At 41.8% G+C, this 16,013-nt stretch overlaps 2 protein-coding genes and 2 non-coding genes across 7 annotated transcripts in view; 1 reads left to right on the top strand and 3 right to left on the bottom strand.

Moving 5' to 3' along the window:
* cntrl (centriolin) overlaps positions 1-16,013 on the top strand; it is a 28,057-nt gene that overhangs the window by 11,130 nt on the left and 914 nt on the right. For 2 of the 4 annotated variants that reach the window (XM_061039088.1, XM_061039091.1), the window contains exons 8-30: positions 2,088-2,382; positions 2,991-3,062; positions 3,343-3,522; positions 4,657-4,875; positions 5,304-5,454; positions 5,535-5,758; positions 6,039-6,154; positions 6,987-7,116; positions 7,241-7,329; positions 7,425-7,565; positions 7,835-7,898; positions 8,359-8,469; positions 9,107-9,224; positions 10,355-10,803; positions 11,960-12,054; positions 12,348-12,454; positions 12,627-12,700; positions 13,392-13,472; positions 14,265-14,343; positions 14,489-14,616; positions 14,747-14,827; positions 14,942-15,004; positions 15,366-16,013. The exon at positions 15,366-16,013 is cut by the window's right edge and continues 914 nt beyond it. In XM_061039088.1, coding sequence (XP_060895071.1) covers positions 2,088-2,382; positions 2,991-3,062; positions 3,343-3,522; positions 4,657-4,875; positions 5,304-5,454; positions 5,535-5,758; positions 6,039-6,154; positions 6,987-7,116; positions 7,241-7,329; positions 7,425-7,565; positions 7,835-7,898; positions 8,359-8,469; positions 9,107-9,224; positions 10,355-10,803; positions 11,960-12,054; positions 12,348-12,454; positions 12,627-12,700; positions 13,392-13,472; positions 14,265-14,343; positions 14,489-14,616; positions 14,747-14,827; positions 14,942-15,004; positions 15,366-15,497 — 3,199 coding nt within the window. In that variant the 3' untranslated portion in view covers positions 15,498-16,013. The remainder of the gene's footprint in view (positions 1-2,087; positions 2,383-2,990; positions 3,063-3,342; positions 3,523-4,656; positions 4,876-5,303; positions 5,455-5,534; positions 5,759-6,038; positions 6,155-6,986; positions 7,117-7,240; positions 7,330-7,424; positions 7,566-7,834; positions 7,899-8,358; positions 8,470-9,106; positions 9,225-10,354; positions 10,804-11,959; positions 12,055-12,347; positions 12,455-12,626; positions 12,701-13,391; positions 13,473-14,264; positions 14,344-14,488; positions 14,617-14,746; positions 14,828-14,941; positions 15,005-15,365) is intronic. The other 2 variants (XM_061039090.1, XM_061039089.1) reach the window with 2 other exon arrangements.
* On the bottom strand, positions 588-669 carry trnas-gcu (transfer RNA serine (anticodon GCU)). The gene has a single exon. It is a non-coding gene; the product is annotated as a tRNA-Ser (tRNA).
* Positions 1,599-1,680, bottom strand: trnas-gcu (transfer RNA serine (anticodon GCU)). The gene has a single exon. It is a non-coding gene; the product is annotated as a tRNA-Ser (tRNA).
* tti2 (TELO2 interacting protein 2) overlaps positions 14,995-16,013 on the bottom strand; it is a 9,006-nt gene continuing 7,987 nt past the window's right edge. Inside the window, exon 10 of the mRNA XM_061039136.1 lies at positions 14,995-16,013. This exon is cut by the window's right edge and continues 1,136 nt beyond it. The gene's annotated coding sequence lies outside the window, so the exon portion shown is untranslated.

Below are 16,013 nucleotides of genomic sequence, written 5' to 3'. Positions count from 1 at the left end.
GGATAGCTTTTTTTCAGTAAATATTCTTAAACAGTCTCTAAAAACAGTGTGTGCAGTAGGGACAGTTCACTAAAAAATAGCTTGAAGTCTCAAGCAATAGTAGTGCCCTCACCAACTTCTACTTCAGTTTGTTTGTGCTTTAATAATTGTAAATTTCTCTTGCACTACTGACTACATACTGAGACTGATGTCACACCTCTCAGGCAGTGTATAGAAACACCTTGGATACAGTTCAATTCAAAAGTGCTTTATTAGCATGAGAAACATACATTCACATTGCCAAGCTAAAATACAAAATGAAATACAAAATGATGTACAGTTAAAGAATATCAAAAATTTTAAATTAAAGTAACAGAGCCGTGCAGGTTTACAGTTTTAAATACGGTCTTTAAACATAAAAACAGTTTGTGTTGAAATAAAAGTATTTTTATATATATGATGACTACATCCTCTACACATCTAATCCTCCTTTGCTTGTAGTTTGGGCTGTTTGAGTTGAATCCTGATCTTGTCACACTGGATGGATTCCAGATGTTATCATGACCTGAAGGTATTGTTGAACTTTTCCATTTCAAAATGGGAAAGGTCGACGAGGATGGGATTCGAACCCACGCGTGCAGAGCACAATGGATTAGCAGTCCATCGCCTTAACCACTCGGCCACCTCGTCACATTTCATCATTGTTAAATCAGATTTTTTCTCGCACACAATTAACAACAGCGTAAAAGGCGTCAGATTTAAGAGAAAGCTCTAGATGTGGTCAAAACAAGCGCTCTATACCGATGTTAGAATGGTGTCAAAGTTGTGTTTTTTTTTGTGTCACAGATGTTCCAGATCTCATTTGATACCCTGAAATTTCTTGCTGTTGGAAATAGTAAAACTGCATTTTCTAGTTGAGGTGGTTTTGGTATCTAAATAGGATGCCCCTCTGGACGCCTTCTTTTGGAGCTTGTCCAGGCACACCCAACCGGGAGGAGAACCCGGGTAGAGGCGGAGCAGCTAGTTAGTAGGGATAGCTTTTTTTCAGTAAATATTCTTAAACAGTCTCTAAAAACAGTGTGTGCAGTAGGGACAGTTCACTAAAAAATAGCTTGAAGTCTCAAGCAATAGTAGTGCCCTCACCAACTTCTACTTCAGTTTGTTTGTGCTTTAATAATTGTAAATTTCTCTTGCACTACTGACTACATACTGAGACTGATGTCACACCTCTCAGGCAGTGTATAGAAACACCTTGGATACAGTTCAATTCAAAAGTGCTTTATTAGTATGAGAAACATACGTTCACATTGCCAAGCTAAAATACAAAATGAAATACAAAATGATGTACAGTTAAAGTTAAAGCAAAAATGTTAAATTAAAGTAACAGAGCCGTGCAGGTTTACAGTTTTAAATACGGTCTTTAAACATAAAAACAGTTTGTGTTAAAATAAAAGTATTTTTATATATATGATGACTACATCCTCTACACATCTAATCCTCCTTTGCTTGTAGTTTGGGCTGTTAGAGTTGAATCCTGATCTTGTCACACTGGATGGATTCCAGATGTTATCATGACCTGCAGGTATTGTTGAACTTTTCCATTTCAAAATGGGAAAGGTCGACGAGGATGGGATTCGAACCCACGCGTGCAGAGCACAATGGATTAGCAGTCCATCGCCTTAACCACTCGGCCACCTCGTCACATTTCATTAGTGTTAAATCAGATTTTTTCTCGCACACAATTAACAACAGCGTAAAAGGCGTCAGATTTAAGAGAAAGCTCTAGATGTGGTCAAAACAAGCGCTCTATACCGATGTTAGAATGGTGTCAAAGTTGTGTTTTTTTTTGTGTCACAGATGTTCCAGATCTCATTTGATACCCTGTTGGAAATACTAAAACTGCATTTTCTAGTTGAGGTGGTTTTGGTATCTAAATAGGATGCCCCTCTGGACGCCTTCCTTTGGAGCTTGTCCAGGCACACCCAACCGGGAGGAGAACCCGGGTAGAGGCGGAGCAGCTAGTTAGTAGGGATAGCTTTTTTTCAGTAAATATTCTTAAACAGTCTCTAAAAACAGTGTGTCTGTCTGTTTGACCTGTCTCCCTTCAGTTCCGTCAGTCCTGAAGACATGTGGTCCAGGAGTGTGAAGCAGCTCTACCATGCAATCCAACAAACCAGGAACAGCAGAGAGAAACTTCAACGAGACCACAGCCAAGAACAGATCGCCAGCTTACAGGCCCAGCAAGTCCACGATCAGGATCAGATAGCCCAGCTGGAAGCCCAGGTGATCTCTGGTGTGGAGCATGACCAGGAGTCTGATTGGAGGCTAAAAGAGGAGGTGAAGGATCTGAGGGTCAGACTGAAGAGGTCTCAAAGCAGAAACAGCCACATTCAACACAAACTGGTGAGTCTCTGTTTAGTCTGCAACAGTCCAGAGCAGAAATTCATCCTGAAGTTTAAGTCCTCTAATAACTCTGACAGAGAACAGCCTCACAAAACTAGAAATAAACAGACTGCTTCTGATATTCACAAACATGTCGTCAGTGTGCAGTGACATCAATCTGAAGCATCTTTCAAATATCTACTCCTGAAAATTTCTACAAAATGTCAGGACAGGCGGCCCTAAAAATCTTCCTGAGCTGCCTGCTCACAAGTACTTCACAGCAGGAAACTTTCCCTGTTTATCGGGAAGGGGGTCTCAGGAGCAGTACGGCACATGACGTGGCAAATGTCGGATAACAACAAAGTCTGACAGTGATGATAGTTTTACCTATATATTAATCCTTTGTGTTATTGAACATATTCACAGTATCAATGAACGAGTAGTGAAGAACAAACTTGCAAGCAGAAAAGAGTAGAAGTAGATTTACTTCATGAACAACGATTTGAATGGATGAATAAAACCGGTGTGGAAAAAAATCAGCTGCATGTACATGTGTATCTCACCCATTTTCACACCATGACTAACGGTGAATTCCTCCTTAAATGTGGATATGTGTTTATGTTGTGCAGGAGGCGGAGCTGCAGCAGAGTCGTGTACAGCTTCAGGATGTTCAACAGGAGAGAGACACGCTGTTAGAGCAGGTCAGAGGACAAAGGGTCTTATACTGTACTTTATTCTCATGTATATGCTATATCAACTTTTTAAAAGTCACAAATTCAAGTGAAAAATCATTAGGGCTCTTTAGTTTCACTGAGTGTTAAACTGTTTCACTCATTGACCTCTGTTTCTCTTTTAAAACTAAAATTTCTCAGTGTGATACAGAACATGTTTTGCAGGGCTGCAGGTGTAAAATAATCACAGCAGCCGAGCAGCTTGAGCTGCAGTGAAAGCTGAGACTGACTGTTCCTTCATGCGCTTCAGCTGCGTTCACAGAGCGACGAGCACCAGAGGAGCCTCCACCATCTGAACAGGAAAATACTGCAGCTCAGCAGGTCCATGTGCGACTCTGATCAGCTGACTGCAGAACAGCTCAAGTCAACAATTGAACAACTGAGAGATCTGAACCACACCGTGGAGCTGCTGCACACTCACTCTGAACAGGTACATTTGACTGCAGTTCTAAAAACAAAAAGTTCAGCTGTGTCATTTCCTGTTTTTCAGTTTTCCTCCAATCCTCTGCAACAAAACACGTCAACAAACATGAAGAAAATGCTGACTCTTCAAAACATTTGATCACAACAAACCACTGGCACTGTTTGTGTCTTTTACCAATTTGACCCTTTTCACACCCAGTACTGATATGTGGTCTATAACATTTGACAAAAATTTGAGGCAGCAATAGACCAGCACTCATATTTACTTCTCACAGTGTGGGAACTCAGCTGTGACTTCTAAACTGACAGGACCTCACATTTGTCTTTCTCTTCCCTGCTCTTGAAAACGGTGAAGCATTACATCAACAATGTGTGTCGTTAACTCTTTCATTTCACTCGTACTGTTTCTCTCTTAAGTTACATCTGTACTTTTAGGAGACTTCTTTGTGTCACTTGGAACTGAAGTCAAACAAGTACCAATCACACACTGCCACCTTGTGGTCTGTATAAGTCAATGTTCACAATAACATAAATTAACTGAAGTGATGTCACTTGTGATGTTTCTTTTACAAATGAATCTAATTAATATGAATTACTGCGTCACTGAAATAAAGATACAACAGTTACAAGAGACATTCCTTTTTTGGGGGGGGCTTTTTGTGCCTTTAATGGAGAGACAGGACAGTGGATAGAGTTGGAAACCAGGGAGAGAGTTGGGAACGACGTGCAGGAAGGAGGCCACGGGCGGGATGCGAACCCAGGCCACCCGCTTGAGACGACAGCCTCAATGCATGGGGCACGTGCCCTAACCATTGCGCCACAAGAGACATTTCTTAGTTGTTTTTTTCAAACAAAAAAGAAAATCCATATTTGTCCATATCAGTTTTGAGAGCTCAAATTGTGTATTTTCTTACATACATACATTAGAAAATCCTTTAAGAACAACAGCAGTTGTTGCACAGAGTTTTGCATAAATTATCAAAATATGTAATCTGTAATAAAATGTTATATGATATGATAGTACAGATTGAAACTATATCCAAATCTATAACCTTTAAAAAAAACGTCTGGAATGAACCACAATGACGCTTTAAATTCCCTTTTACAAACTGTATTCCTGTTTCTGTTTTTTTCCTGACAGAACTCTGTGGACGAGCTGGATGGCAGCGAACACACAACTACGCTGCACTCTGAACACACGCAGACACTGGAGGATCTGAGGGCCGAGCTGGCCAAAGCTCAGAGACACACACAAAAACTGAGACAGAAGCTGGACCGGACCAGGGCCAGGAACAGGACCAGAAACCGGACCATGCCTAGAGATGGAGGACAGTGGTGCTTCATACCTCCCGGACACAGTGTGAGGCTTTTCAGCTTCCATCTTACAAATACACTGTTGGACTATTTACCTCTTGGGGTCAAGCCTTGGATAAACCTAGACAGATTTGACCCCTGATTATAATCGCAGTTGTCATGTCAAACTAATATTTTTTGGGAGAACAAGGAAGTGTTATTGTTGTCATGATCACTGGAAAGTAGGAGGAAGACACCCCTTATAAAGACTTTGAGACAGTTACCACCAACTCTCTGCACATAGTCATCTTTTCACTCTGTGACTGTGCACGGCTGTTTGTGAATTAGACGCTTTTTTGATTAAAAATACAGCGACAATCTGGGGCTAAGTTTCCAAGTAGCAAGGCAACTTTTATCTGCAAGAAATTTCAGTAGTTTTGAAGACAGTAACTCTGATCCCCCTCATTCTCTCTAACCAATGTTCCTGTTTCTCAGGCTCCTAGTCTGGGCTCTCAGGGGACTCAGGACTCTGGCTTGGGGCTGAAGTATTTCAGCTCTCCTGAAAGGGGACGACATCAGGACTTACCGCCCACAGGAGGAGGGTACTGGGTCTATATTCCCCCGATACACAGTGGCTCAGGCACAGGTATAGGTACATATTTTATACATTTTTAAGCTGTTGAGATGTGAGTGAAGATGTCTCATGAGCTGCAAACTTGTATCCAGTAGGAGCAGAATTTAGGGACAGCGGAGGAGGCAGTGACGCTGACAGGAGCCCCAGAAGACAAACACCTCCCCCCCCTCCTGCTGCCTCAGCTGGGCTCTCTGACAGTCAGACTCCCCTGATGGGACCTGCCTGGCTGCTCTGTGGTTCACCTGCAGCTGTCGTCTACAGTCATCCAGCGGGAGGCGCTGTGCTGCACCGTAACATCCCAGAGCACCGACACACGGTTAGTCTCAATGTCTTGAGTCAGGCTTTTAAACTATCAACATTTATTCAATTTGGATTATGGTAACTATGAATGCCAAATCATGCACACATAAATATAAATAAATATTAAAGAACCAGAGATTTATTTCATAACATTAGGCAGTCCTATGGGGATAACAACAACCAACAAATTGACCACACAGAAACATGTGAATCACCTTAAACGGTTATAAGTTAATTTTTATTGTGTGTGTGTGTGTGTGTGTGTGTGTGTGTGTGTGTGTGTGTGTGTGAGTCAGGAGGTAGACAGGTGTGTGTGTGAGTGTGTGCACAAGGAAGCAGAGAGGCTGGTGGAAGAGAAAAAGAAACTACGAATGGAAACCAAACAGCTGAGACACTCACTGAGACGAAACAGGTACCACACACACACACACACACACACACACACACACACACACACACACACACACACACACACAACAAACACACACACACACACACACACACACACACACACACACACACAGTTTATTACCTTTTTAGTTCAATTCATTCTAACTGTCTTTGTTTGTTTGTTGTTTTTATCAGTGTATTTATGATGTTTTTCTTTCTGCACTGATAAAACTTTCCAAAGACGGGTCCAGATGTGGATCACTGTGACATATGTATTTTTTAAATCATAATTTAATACGTTATGATTTAACCTATGTTGCTGTGTCCTTGTGTACATGTTTTTGCCTTATTTAATCTTATTTTGTCTTTTATTACCTTGTTTGGTGTATAAAGGAAAATGTATTCCACTGTGCTTGCAGCTGCTGTGACTACATGTAACACAGAACCTTGAATCTTTAACATTAAACAAAACTGAGGATAAAGGTTTTCCTTTTTTATAATTATTGGGGATCATTTGTAACAGATTGAACTATGTATACCATGTGATATGGATGATTTGTTTTTTGTCAAATAAAAATTGAAAGTCATAAAAAAACAACAGCCATGTTGGAAATTAGATAATTGAGAAGTTCAGTCTGTAGAAATAATAATAAATAACTTGACCTGTGAGAAATCAACCAATAGTTTCACATTCAGGTGTGGAAAATGTGTATGTTTTGTCCTTTTTACCTTTTGCGATCAAGTGCTAAGACTTAAAGGGGTTAAAGTTATAATCTGCTTCCCGTTGGGGATTATTGGAGGGATTTTGTCAATGAGGCCTCTCACAGTGTGTGCGTATGTGTTTCTGTGTGCAGGAGCGTGATGCAGGTGTGTGATGAGGTGGAGTGTGTGGAGAAAACTCTTCTGAAAAGACGAGCTGAACTCCGGCAGGCTGACAGGCTGCTGCTGGAGGCTCAGAGCTCCATTCACAACACCAGAGACACGGTACCCACACACACACACACACACACACACACACACACACACACACACACACACACATATTTATACATAATTTCACTCCTGCACTCGACCACTTAGCTGATCCAGTCTATCCTGTCCCCTCCAGGCCAGCTCAGCTCAGCAAGAGGCCGACATGTTACTGCAAACAGCTCAGGAAAGCGCCACCTGTCTTCTGCAGGCCACGCAACAAATCAGGTAAACTCCCTCAGCTTGACTTCTGAACACAAAACTCAGATAACAACATGTGATTCTTCTTCATCATCATCATCATCATATTTACTTCTCTCCAGAGACGTCCAAGAGGAGATGGAGGAGCTGAGAAGGAGGAGGCACAAGGAGCAGTACTCTCTGAGGGAAGTGAAGGAGGAGCTGAGGAGCAGAGAAGAGGAGTTCCAACAGCTCTGCACAAAAATTAACTCGGCTTCAGAGAGGTATGCAACTGACACACCCGCTGATAAAGTTGTGGAAAGAATTGATGTGATGTGATGTGAGAAAATGAAAGCAACATACAAAGATACACATTCAACACATTTAACACCAAACAGAGGATTTCAAGGCACTTCAAAGTTCTTTTTTTGGGGGGCTTTTTGTGCCTTTATTGGAGAGATAGGACAGTGAATAGAGTCGTAAATCAATGTCATAGTCAGTACTTCCAGGTTTATGCCGTGACGAAAGCAATGATTTGTGTATTTGTGTTTAGACTATCAGGTGTGCTGTCAGAACTTCAAGAGTCTCAGAAGCGTCTACACTCACTCAACCTTCAGGTAAACTCACAACTTCATCTTTTTTAAGGTTTATTTTCGGGCCTTTTTTTCTTTATTGGATAAGACATCTGAAGAGACACAGGAAATGCTGGGATGAGAGAGAAGGGGATGACATGCAGCAAAGGGCCGAGGTCAGATTCAAACCCACAGCCGCTGCAACGAGGACTATAGCCTCCATACATGGGGCACGTGACATAACAGCTACATAACTGTGGAAGTAGGAAGAGGGTCGTTGTTGACGTTTCAGAAATAATAGAAAGATCCACAGTCAGCAGGATGGACTCAGTCACTAGTGGTTGCCATGGCTGCTTCTTCTTAAGTGGTTTATGTTGACTGAAATCTTGGCAAATTAGAGTGTTTAATAAATGTTGTGCCATAAAACCCGACTCTCGATCAGTGAGCATGGCCAAGTTTCAGAAAACAACATGTTAACACTTTGATCATTTGATCTTCCCTGCAGGTGGAGCAGCAGGAGCAGGTGCTGGTTCAGAGGAGGGAGGCTGATCAAACAGCTGTGAACAGAGAGGAGGAGGTCAGAGAGGAGGAGCAACGACTACAGGACAGAGTCAAGGTGAGCAGAGGAGAGCAGGAGGGAGAAAAGGAGGAGGTTAAAGAGAAGGTTATTGTCCTTTTCCACAGCAGAAACATGAGCTGTATTATATCATGGTTTCATAGTTTGATATGAACGTCAATTTTGGAAATTAATGCTTCAGGGAGGATGCTAAATCAGACATTCAGGGACTTATATCCAGTCTATAGAGGCATACTGGTCGTCTATAACGAGAGACGGGGTGAACTTGCAGCCAGGCAGTGAAACTAAATGATATCAGGGACGATGTAGATACTTCACATCGGAGTCTTTCAGCTATAAAAGCTGATTACTGTAAATCATTCCACTATTTACATAGATGCTAACTGAAAACATCAATTTGTCTCCAAGAAGTGATTTTAAATTGATGATGTCCTCTACAAAAATCCTTTAGATCACAGTGTTGCGTCTATGATAAATTAAGCTCTGCGTCTTTTTTTAAAATTGTTTTTTGTAGAAGTTTGTAAAGTCTGTTAATTGTGAAGTAAGAAAATCACTGTCACTGGTTTTTAAGAGTCTAAAAGCAAAAGACTCATAGAGAGAATATATTATTAAATTTAAGTTTAGAAGACTAGAAGTAAATCCATGTTTTTAAGCTGCTTTGTCTGCGTCTGTGTAGGAGCTGTTGGAGCAGCAAGAGGCGCTGCTGAGCGAGCAGAGGTCCACAGTCTCTGCTCTGAGAGAGGAGGAGCAGAGACTGATCACAGTGCAGACTGGGCTCATCACACACCGAGCAGGTAACAGCACACACAGAGCAGGTAACAACACACCGAGCAGGTAACAACACACACAGAGCAGGTAACAACACACCGAGCAGGTAACAACACACACAGAGCAGGTAACACACACAGAGCAGGTAACAACACACACAGAGCAGGTAACAACACACAGAGCAGGTAACAACATACAGAGCAGGTAACAATACACACAGAGCAGGTAACAACACACACAGAGCAGGTAACAACACACACAGAGCAGGTAACACACACAGAGCAGGTAACAACACACAGAGCAGGTAACAACACACACAGAGCAGGTAACAACACACAGAGCAGGTAACAACACACACCGAGCAGGTAACAACACACACAGAGCAGGTAACACACACAGAGCAGGTAACAACACACAGAGCAGGTAACAACACACACCAAGCAGGTAACACACACAGAGCAGGTAACAACACACAGAGCAGGTAACAACACACAGAGCAGGTAACAATACACACAGAGCAGGTAACAACACACACAGAACAGGTAACAACACACAGAGCAGGTAACAACACACACCGAGCAGGTAACACACACAGAGCAGGTAACAACACACAGAGCAGGTAACAACACACAGAGCAGGTAACAACACACACAGAGCAGGTAACAACACACACCGAGCAGGTAACAGCACACACAGAGCAGGTAACAATACACAGAGCAGGTAACAACACACACCGAGCAGGTAACAACACACACAGAGCAGGTAACACACACACAGAACTTAGGGTTAGGGATTTTTAAAACGCTAACCCTATTTTCTTTTGACTTTTTATTTTCAATTTAAGGTTAGTTTGTCATATTCAGGAAACATAAGGAACTGGACCCAGTTGCAGATACCAGAAACTTTAATTATTAAACAAAAAGGCAAACATATCTCTCAGTTTCTCGGGAACAAAAGGCTGTTTGGCAGAGTGCTGTAACTCTGTTCATCTGATACCTCCCAGGCAGCTGTGGTTACGAACATTAAAAACTACAACACAGAAATAATCAGTCTTGTCAGTGATGGCCTGCTTTGTTTTTGTAGCTCATGGAGGCATCTTTGCGCTCTGTGATGTAATGGTCTATAGTTAAACATAAATGTGTGTATGTGTTTACAGAGCTAAAAGAGGTCCGACAGGAGATACTTGCAGAGCAGCAGGCATTGGAGGAAGTGAAAATGAAACGCACTCGGAGTGTCCAGCGACTGAAGAAGAAGCAGGATCAGCTGGACAGACTTCAGGACGAGGTGGAGAGGACGGAGAAGGAACTGGTCAGGAGTAATGATGACCTACACAGGACGAAGGATGAACTGGACACAAAGCAGACTGAGCTGAATCAAAGAAGAGACGAGATGGTCGAGATAAATGATGAAGTTTACAAGAAAAAGGAGGAGCTGGAAAAGAAGCGAGAGGAGGTGGACCGGAGGAAGAACGAATTGGACAAACTGCAGGAGGAAGAGGACAGGAAAAGGGAAGAGCTGATCAAGCTGCAAGAAGAAGTTAAGTCCCGCAGAAAGGAGGCGGAAAAACATTTGAAAGAGATAAAACTACAGCAAACTAAAGAGCAGGTTGGTGAACAATATTGAATTTACAGCTTATTTAACTGATATTTTCATACTGCTTTAACTGCATTACTTATTTAAAAAGTGACAAAGTCTATTTAAACTTGTGTCTTAAGTGCCCTGTAGACTAATTTTAATGTCTTAAAAGGCTGTAGCTTGGTATGAAATTCAAACAAAAAGAAGGGTATGTGCTGATTAACTGACACTTTTAAATGCCAAATATTTTGTATAATCCACTTCACCATGTTTCTCTAACTCTAATATGTGTCCTTAGTCCGTCTACAAACCCCCCAATGATGAGAAAAGTCCATCCTCTCCGTCTTTTGCCTGCTCCACTTTTCAGAAAATGTGTGCTAAAACAGGCTGTTTGGAGATTTTCCCTTCATGACTTCACAAAGGGCAATAACCCCTCCCCCAGTTGGGTGACTCTCACAGCTAGGTGTTTGTTCTGCCCTCTGAGTCTGCCTTCTCACCGTAAACAATAGAACATGGAGTGAGAAAGACAGAGACACCCTGCCCAGCCCTTCCAGAGAGGGGGCGTGGTCAGACACAGCTCATTTACATATTTAAAGGTACAGACACAGAAACAGCCTGTTCTGATCAGGGCTGAAATAGAGGGGTTTATAGGCATTATCAAATACAGGATCAGAGTGGATTTAGAACAAGAAACTTCACAGACATGTTTTGAGGAGCTCTGAGACTTATTTCAACTTGTTGATGAGGAGGAGAATATGTGACCTTAAAGGCGTATAAAACTAGCGTCTTATTTTAATTTCTAAAGGCACCTAAAAATATTACCATTGTCAAAAGAGTAAGAGGTTGTCATGTATTTTGTTAAAAAAAAAGATTCAACAAAAGATGATAAAACTTTGTAAGAATCAGTCGAACAATAAGAACTGATATAATTATATAAAATTATGCTGTAAATTCACAATACTTAAAATCAACACAGTGTCTCTTAAAACAATAAAAGTCTCTGTTACTAGATCAACTTTAAGCTTGTTGTTACTGATTACTTTCTCTATCTCCCTTTTTCAATTGATCAATAAATATTAGACTTCTAGTGATTATTAGTATCCAACCAAGCTGCATTTTCAGGTTGTTGAAAACCCTTTTGAACCTGATGAATATCAAAGATGAGTCTGATCTGTTACATCTGCAGGAGTTGCAGGAGGAGCTGAGCAGGAGGAGGGAGGAGAGGAGCAGCATACAGGAGCAGTGTAAACACCTGGAGGCCAGACGCCGGCACGCCGACAGGTACTCACACATTATTGTTTCGATCAGCTTCATTGTTTTCTTACTACATTTCTACAGAATAAAAGTTAATCACTGGAGTTTTTAATTTTTCTTTCGAGCCGTTAAAAAGTCAAAACAATAATTTAAAACATCAGAAATTTCAGAAATAAAGACTTATGTCAGTGGAAAACGTATTAATGTTTTACCAGGATGAGATAATGAGAGTGAGGATGGATTCATTAAGTGTGTGATTATGTGTCGTGTTAATCACTCCGGTTTCTGTTTGTGTGTGTGTGTGTGTGCGTGTGTTTCAGGAGTTTGTCAGCCGTTGAGGCGGAGCTCTCCAAACAGAGGGAGGAGCTCAGCCGTCTCAAAGAAGAGTTGGTCAGAGAAACGGCAGCCGCTCAGGAGCAGCTCAACGGTATGACATCATCTCTCACAATTCAGATTCTCTTGCTGCTGATTTGCCCTGTTAATGTTATGCTGATTATATAACATTTAAAGTGTGAAAGCTTTGACACGGGGGACTGTCTTTGATGAGGATGAAACAGAAACACTTTGAATCTGTCGACATTGTCCTGTTTGTGTTTCAGAGAACTCTGAGCTGCTGTCTTTGCTCAGTGAACGGGTGGAGGAGAGGAAGAAGCAGCTGCAGAATCTCGAACAGGTGACCACGCACACACACACACACACACACACACACACACACACAGTCTGTACTATGGGGCTGTGCATCAATATAAGTACCTGGGTATGATCATTTACAATAAACAACAATAGTCTTTAATTTCTGTAGCGGTTCTCACATAAAGAATTTCAGGAGGACTGCTCCTAAAATTCTCCTGACCTGGTTGTTCGGATAAGCTCCTCACAGCGGGACTATCCCGTTCAGACAGGAGGTGGGGTTGGGTGTCTCCTGAATCAATATGTGATGTAATAAAAAAAGAGGAAGCAACAGAGTCCGCTATGTGACGTTATAATGAGAATAATGCCTTTTTATATCAATGCTACGTTTAGTCTAACGGAATCACAATATCAACTAAAGCGGAGCGGAGAAGAACAAAGAAGAGCAAATTGAAAATGCAATGCAGCCGTTTAGTAATTTGCTGCGTTCTCACGTCAGCTCACTCGGACCTACTGCAAAAAAAATACTAGCGGTCTGGCAGGAGGAACTCCGAGTGAAGTCCAAGTGAAAAATGTGTCCTCCTGCAAATATCAGGAGTTTTTCAGGAGTTTTCTGCAAGTGTGAAAGTGTTGGATGTTTGTATATTTTACTGCTGACTGCAAAACAAATTGTCCTCTCACAGGGATAATAAAGACAGCCTTGAACCTTGATTAATTGTATTTCTGTTGTGCAGGAGGTGAATGTGTTCAGTCAGCAGCAGCAGCAGAGAGAAGATCAACTGGAGGAGCTGGACAGACAGATACAACACAAACAGGTACACATTTAAAGTTAACAGTTTTAATTTATTATGGACTAATTACATGTAGAAAAAGAGTTCCTCACATTAAGATAAGTAAAGAAACGTATTATTGAAATTACAGGACAATAGAAATTAATTAATAACACTTTGAGATCCATCCATCCCTCGCTTGGCAATGGCAGCAATCGCAGTAAATCAACCCAGAGTCACCTTTCAGATGTTTTACCTGGACAGACAGACAGCACTCTGGGTCTACCCTAAAGTCTACTCCCAATTGGGCGTGTCGGGAAAACCTCCAAAGGGAGGCGTCCAGGAGGATCCTGATCAGATGCTTGAACCCCCTCAACTGGTTCCCTTTTAATGAGAAGGAGTAGTGGCTCTACTCCGAGCTCCTCCCCCTATCTCTAACTCTGAGCCCAGTCACCCTCATGAGGAAACTCATTTCGGCCGCTTGTATCTGCGATCTTATTCTTTCGGTGACTAGCCATAGCTCATGACCACAGGTGAGGGTTGGAACGAAGGTCGACCGGTCAATCGAGAGCTTTGCCTTCAGGCTCAGCTCCCTCTACACCTCAACGGTCCGGCACTACGGCCGCATAACTGTGCCGCCGACACTTTGACATGTTTTGTATTTAAGCAATGGTTCATTGGTACGAGCAAAAAGCATCAGTTCTCAAGACTGTAGAAGATTGTCTTCAAATAAGATCATTAAAGCAGCACAAATTCACTTTCAGTGTGTTTTCTCTGTTATGGAATTGATCCCTGCTCACTGTTTATTCTCTCTCTCCATGTTTCTGCCTCTCTCAGGGGCTGTGCGTTGGACTGGAGGAGGTCAAAGCTGCAGTGGGCCAGTTAGAAGATAGGGGGCGCCACCTCAACCAGCTCGGTCAGTCAACACTCTCTTTAATGTATTTATACTTTTTGATAAATACTCCGTCCATGATTTAAGATCTCTTTTTTTAAGTGAGGCATAAAAATGAATTTATATTTAAAAAATGTGTATGTGTGGTTGGATTATTGTGACGGATTAGAGGAGGAGCTATGCAAGAAGGAGAAGCGACTAAGTAACAAGGAGGAGGAGCTACGACGAGAGAAGGAGCTACAGCGTAAAGAGGAGGGTCTTGTTCAGATGGAGGAGGGGCTTCATGGGAAAGAAGAGGTAAAGCATAAACCCAATGAACACCCTAGAGCAGCTTAGTAGACCTTTTGTTTTGAATACAATACTTTTAGTAAATCTGCAGTGGCTTCCTTTAACACACTCTGAATGTATGTTTTATGTGTCTGTGAAGGATTACAGCAGGGAGGAGGAGGAAGAGGAGGAGACTTTCTACCTGTCTACATCTGGACTGAGATCAGACCTCAGCACTGAGGTGAGTTCAGAACCTGAATAACATAATTTAAACATGTCGAATAAATAATGTCTGTGCATCCCATTTCTTAAAGGAGCAGTATGTAACTCTGACACTGTGCGTGTGTGTTTTCAGGAGGAGAGGTGGGAGGTGGAGCTGAAGAGAGAAAAACTGAGACAACAAGAGGATCGACTGAAAGTAAACAAGATTTTATTATAAACTTGAACAAGAAACAAGTTTTTAAACAATCATAAAATAATTCAGTGTGGAGGCAGAAACCAGAGAATGATAGTTTATCTTCATTAAAGAAATGTCTTTTCTGATCAACGACTTTTCCAAAGTTGATCTTATCACCATTTACTAGCAGTGTCTCCCCATGCTTCCAGTCTTTGTGCTAAGCTAATCCAAGCTAATGGTAACATGTGCTCCACCTGTGTGATATCTATCCAGAATGATTTGCTCAGCAGGAAACAGAATGAGAGGATTAACCTCGATGTGTTTGTGGAGGTGTAGAGATCATTGTCATGAGTTAAACCTGCCCGTGTCGTTTGTTGTTGAGGCTCGTCTGCGCTGCAGTTTGTGGAATCAGCAGGAGAACCTGAAGGTGAAGCGACTGGAGACGGAGGAGAGTTTACTGGGACTGAAGCACAAACTGGACCAGCTGGACTCTCTGCTCACACACACTCCGTAACACACACACACTAATGTCACAGAGACTGTGCCGTGTCTTTACAGGGTAAAGTTAACTTCTATATACCAGAGAACCAAATAACACGTATAACATAACCAGAATCAGAAATAGCTGTTACACCGCTCTCTATCCAAACACACCAGACTCCATTCACAGAAACAGTCATTTTACCGTGTCGGCCATGGTCGTTGCGTTCTATTGCTGCCTTAATTGGTTAAATATTTTGTGTATTTGTGTTATATCCAAACGGACAATCAAAACACCAAAGAAAAACAAAAGACAAAGTCTTCGATTAAGGCAGCAGTTGAACAGTTAGTTTGCCGTTCTGCAAAATTAAATAACTGTCAATGGAGTCTTTTAAGAGAGCGACCACAAAAAGCCTGTCCCTGTAGGGATCTCTTCTGTTACGTTGTCAGCCACTTAAAATAACAACCTGAGCCTGTCAGTGGCAAAAAGAATAACTTTAAGTGAACTTGTAGTACACTGATTGGATGCCATTTGTCTCCAATGATTACA

This window comes from Labrus mixtus, chromosome 5 (genome assembly GCF_963584025.1).
Source record: "Labrus mixtus chromosome 5, fLabMix1.1, whole genome shotgun sequence".
Classification (NCBI taxonomy): Eukaryota; Metazoa; Chordata; class Actinopteri; order Labriformes; family Labridae; genus Labrus; species Labrus mixtus.
This window is presented reverse-complemented; position numbering and strand designations above follow the sequence as displayed.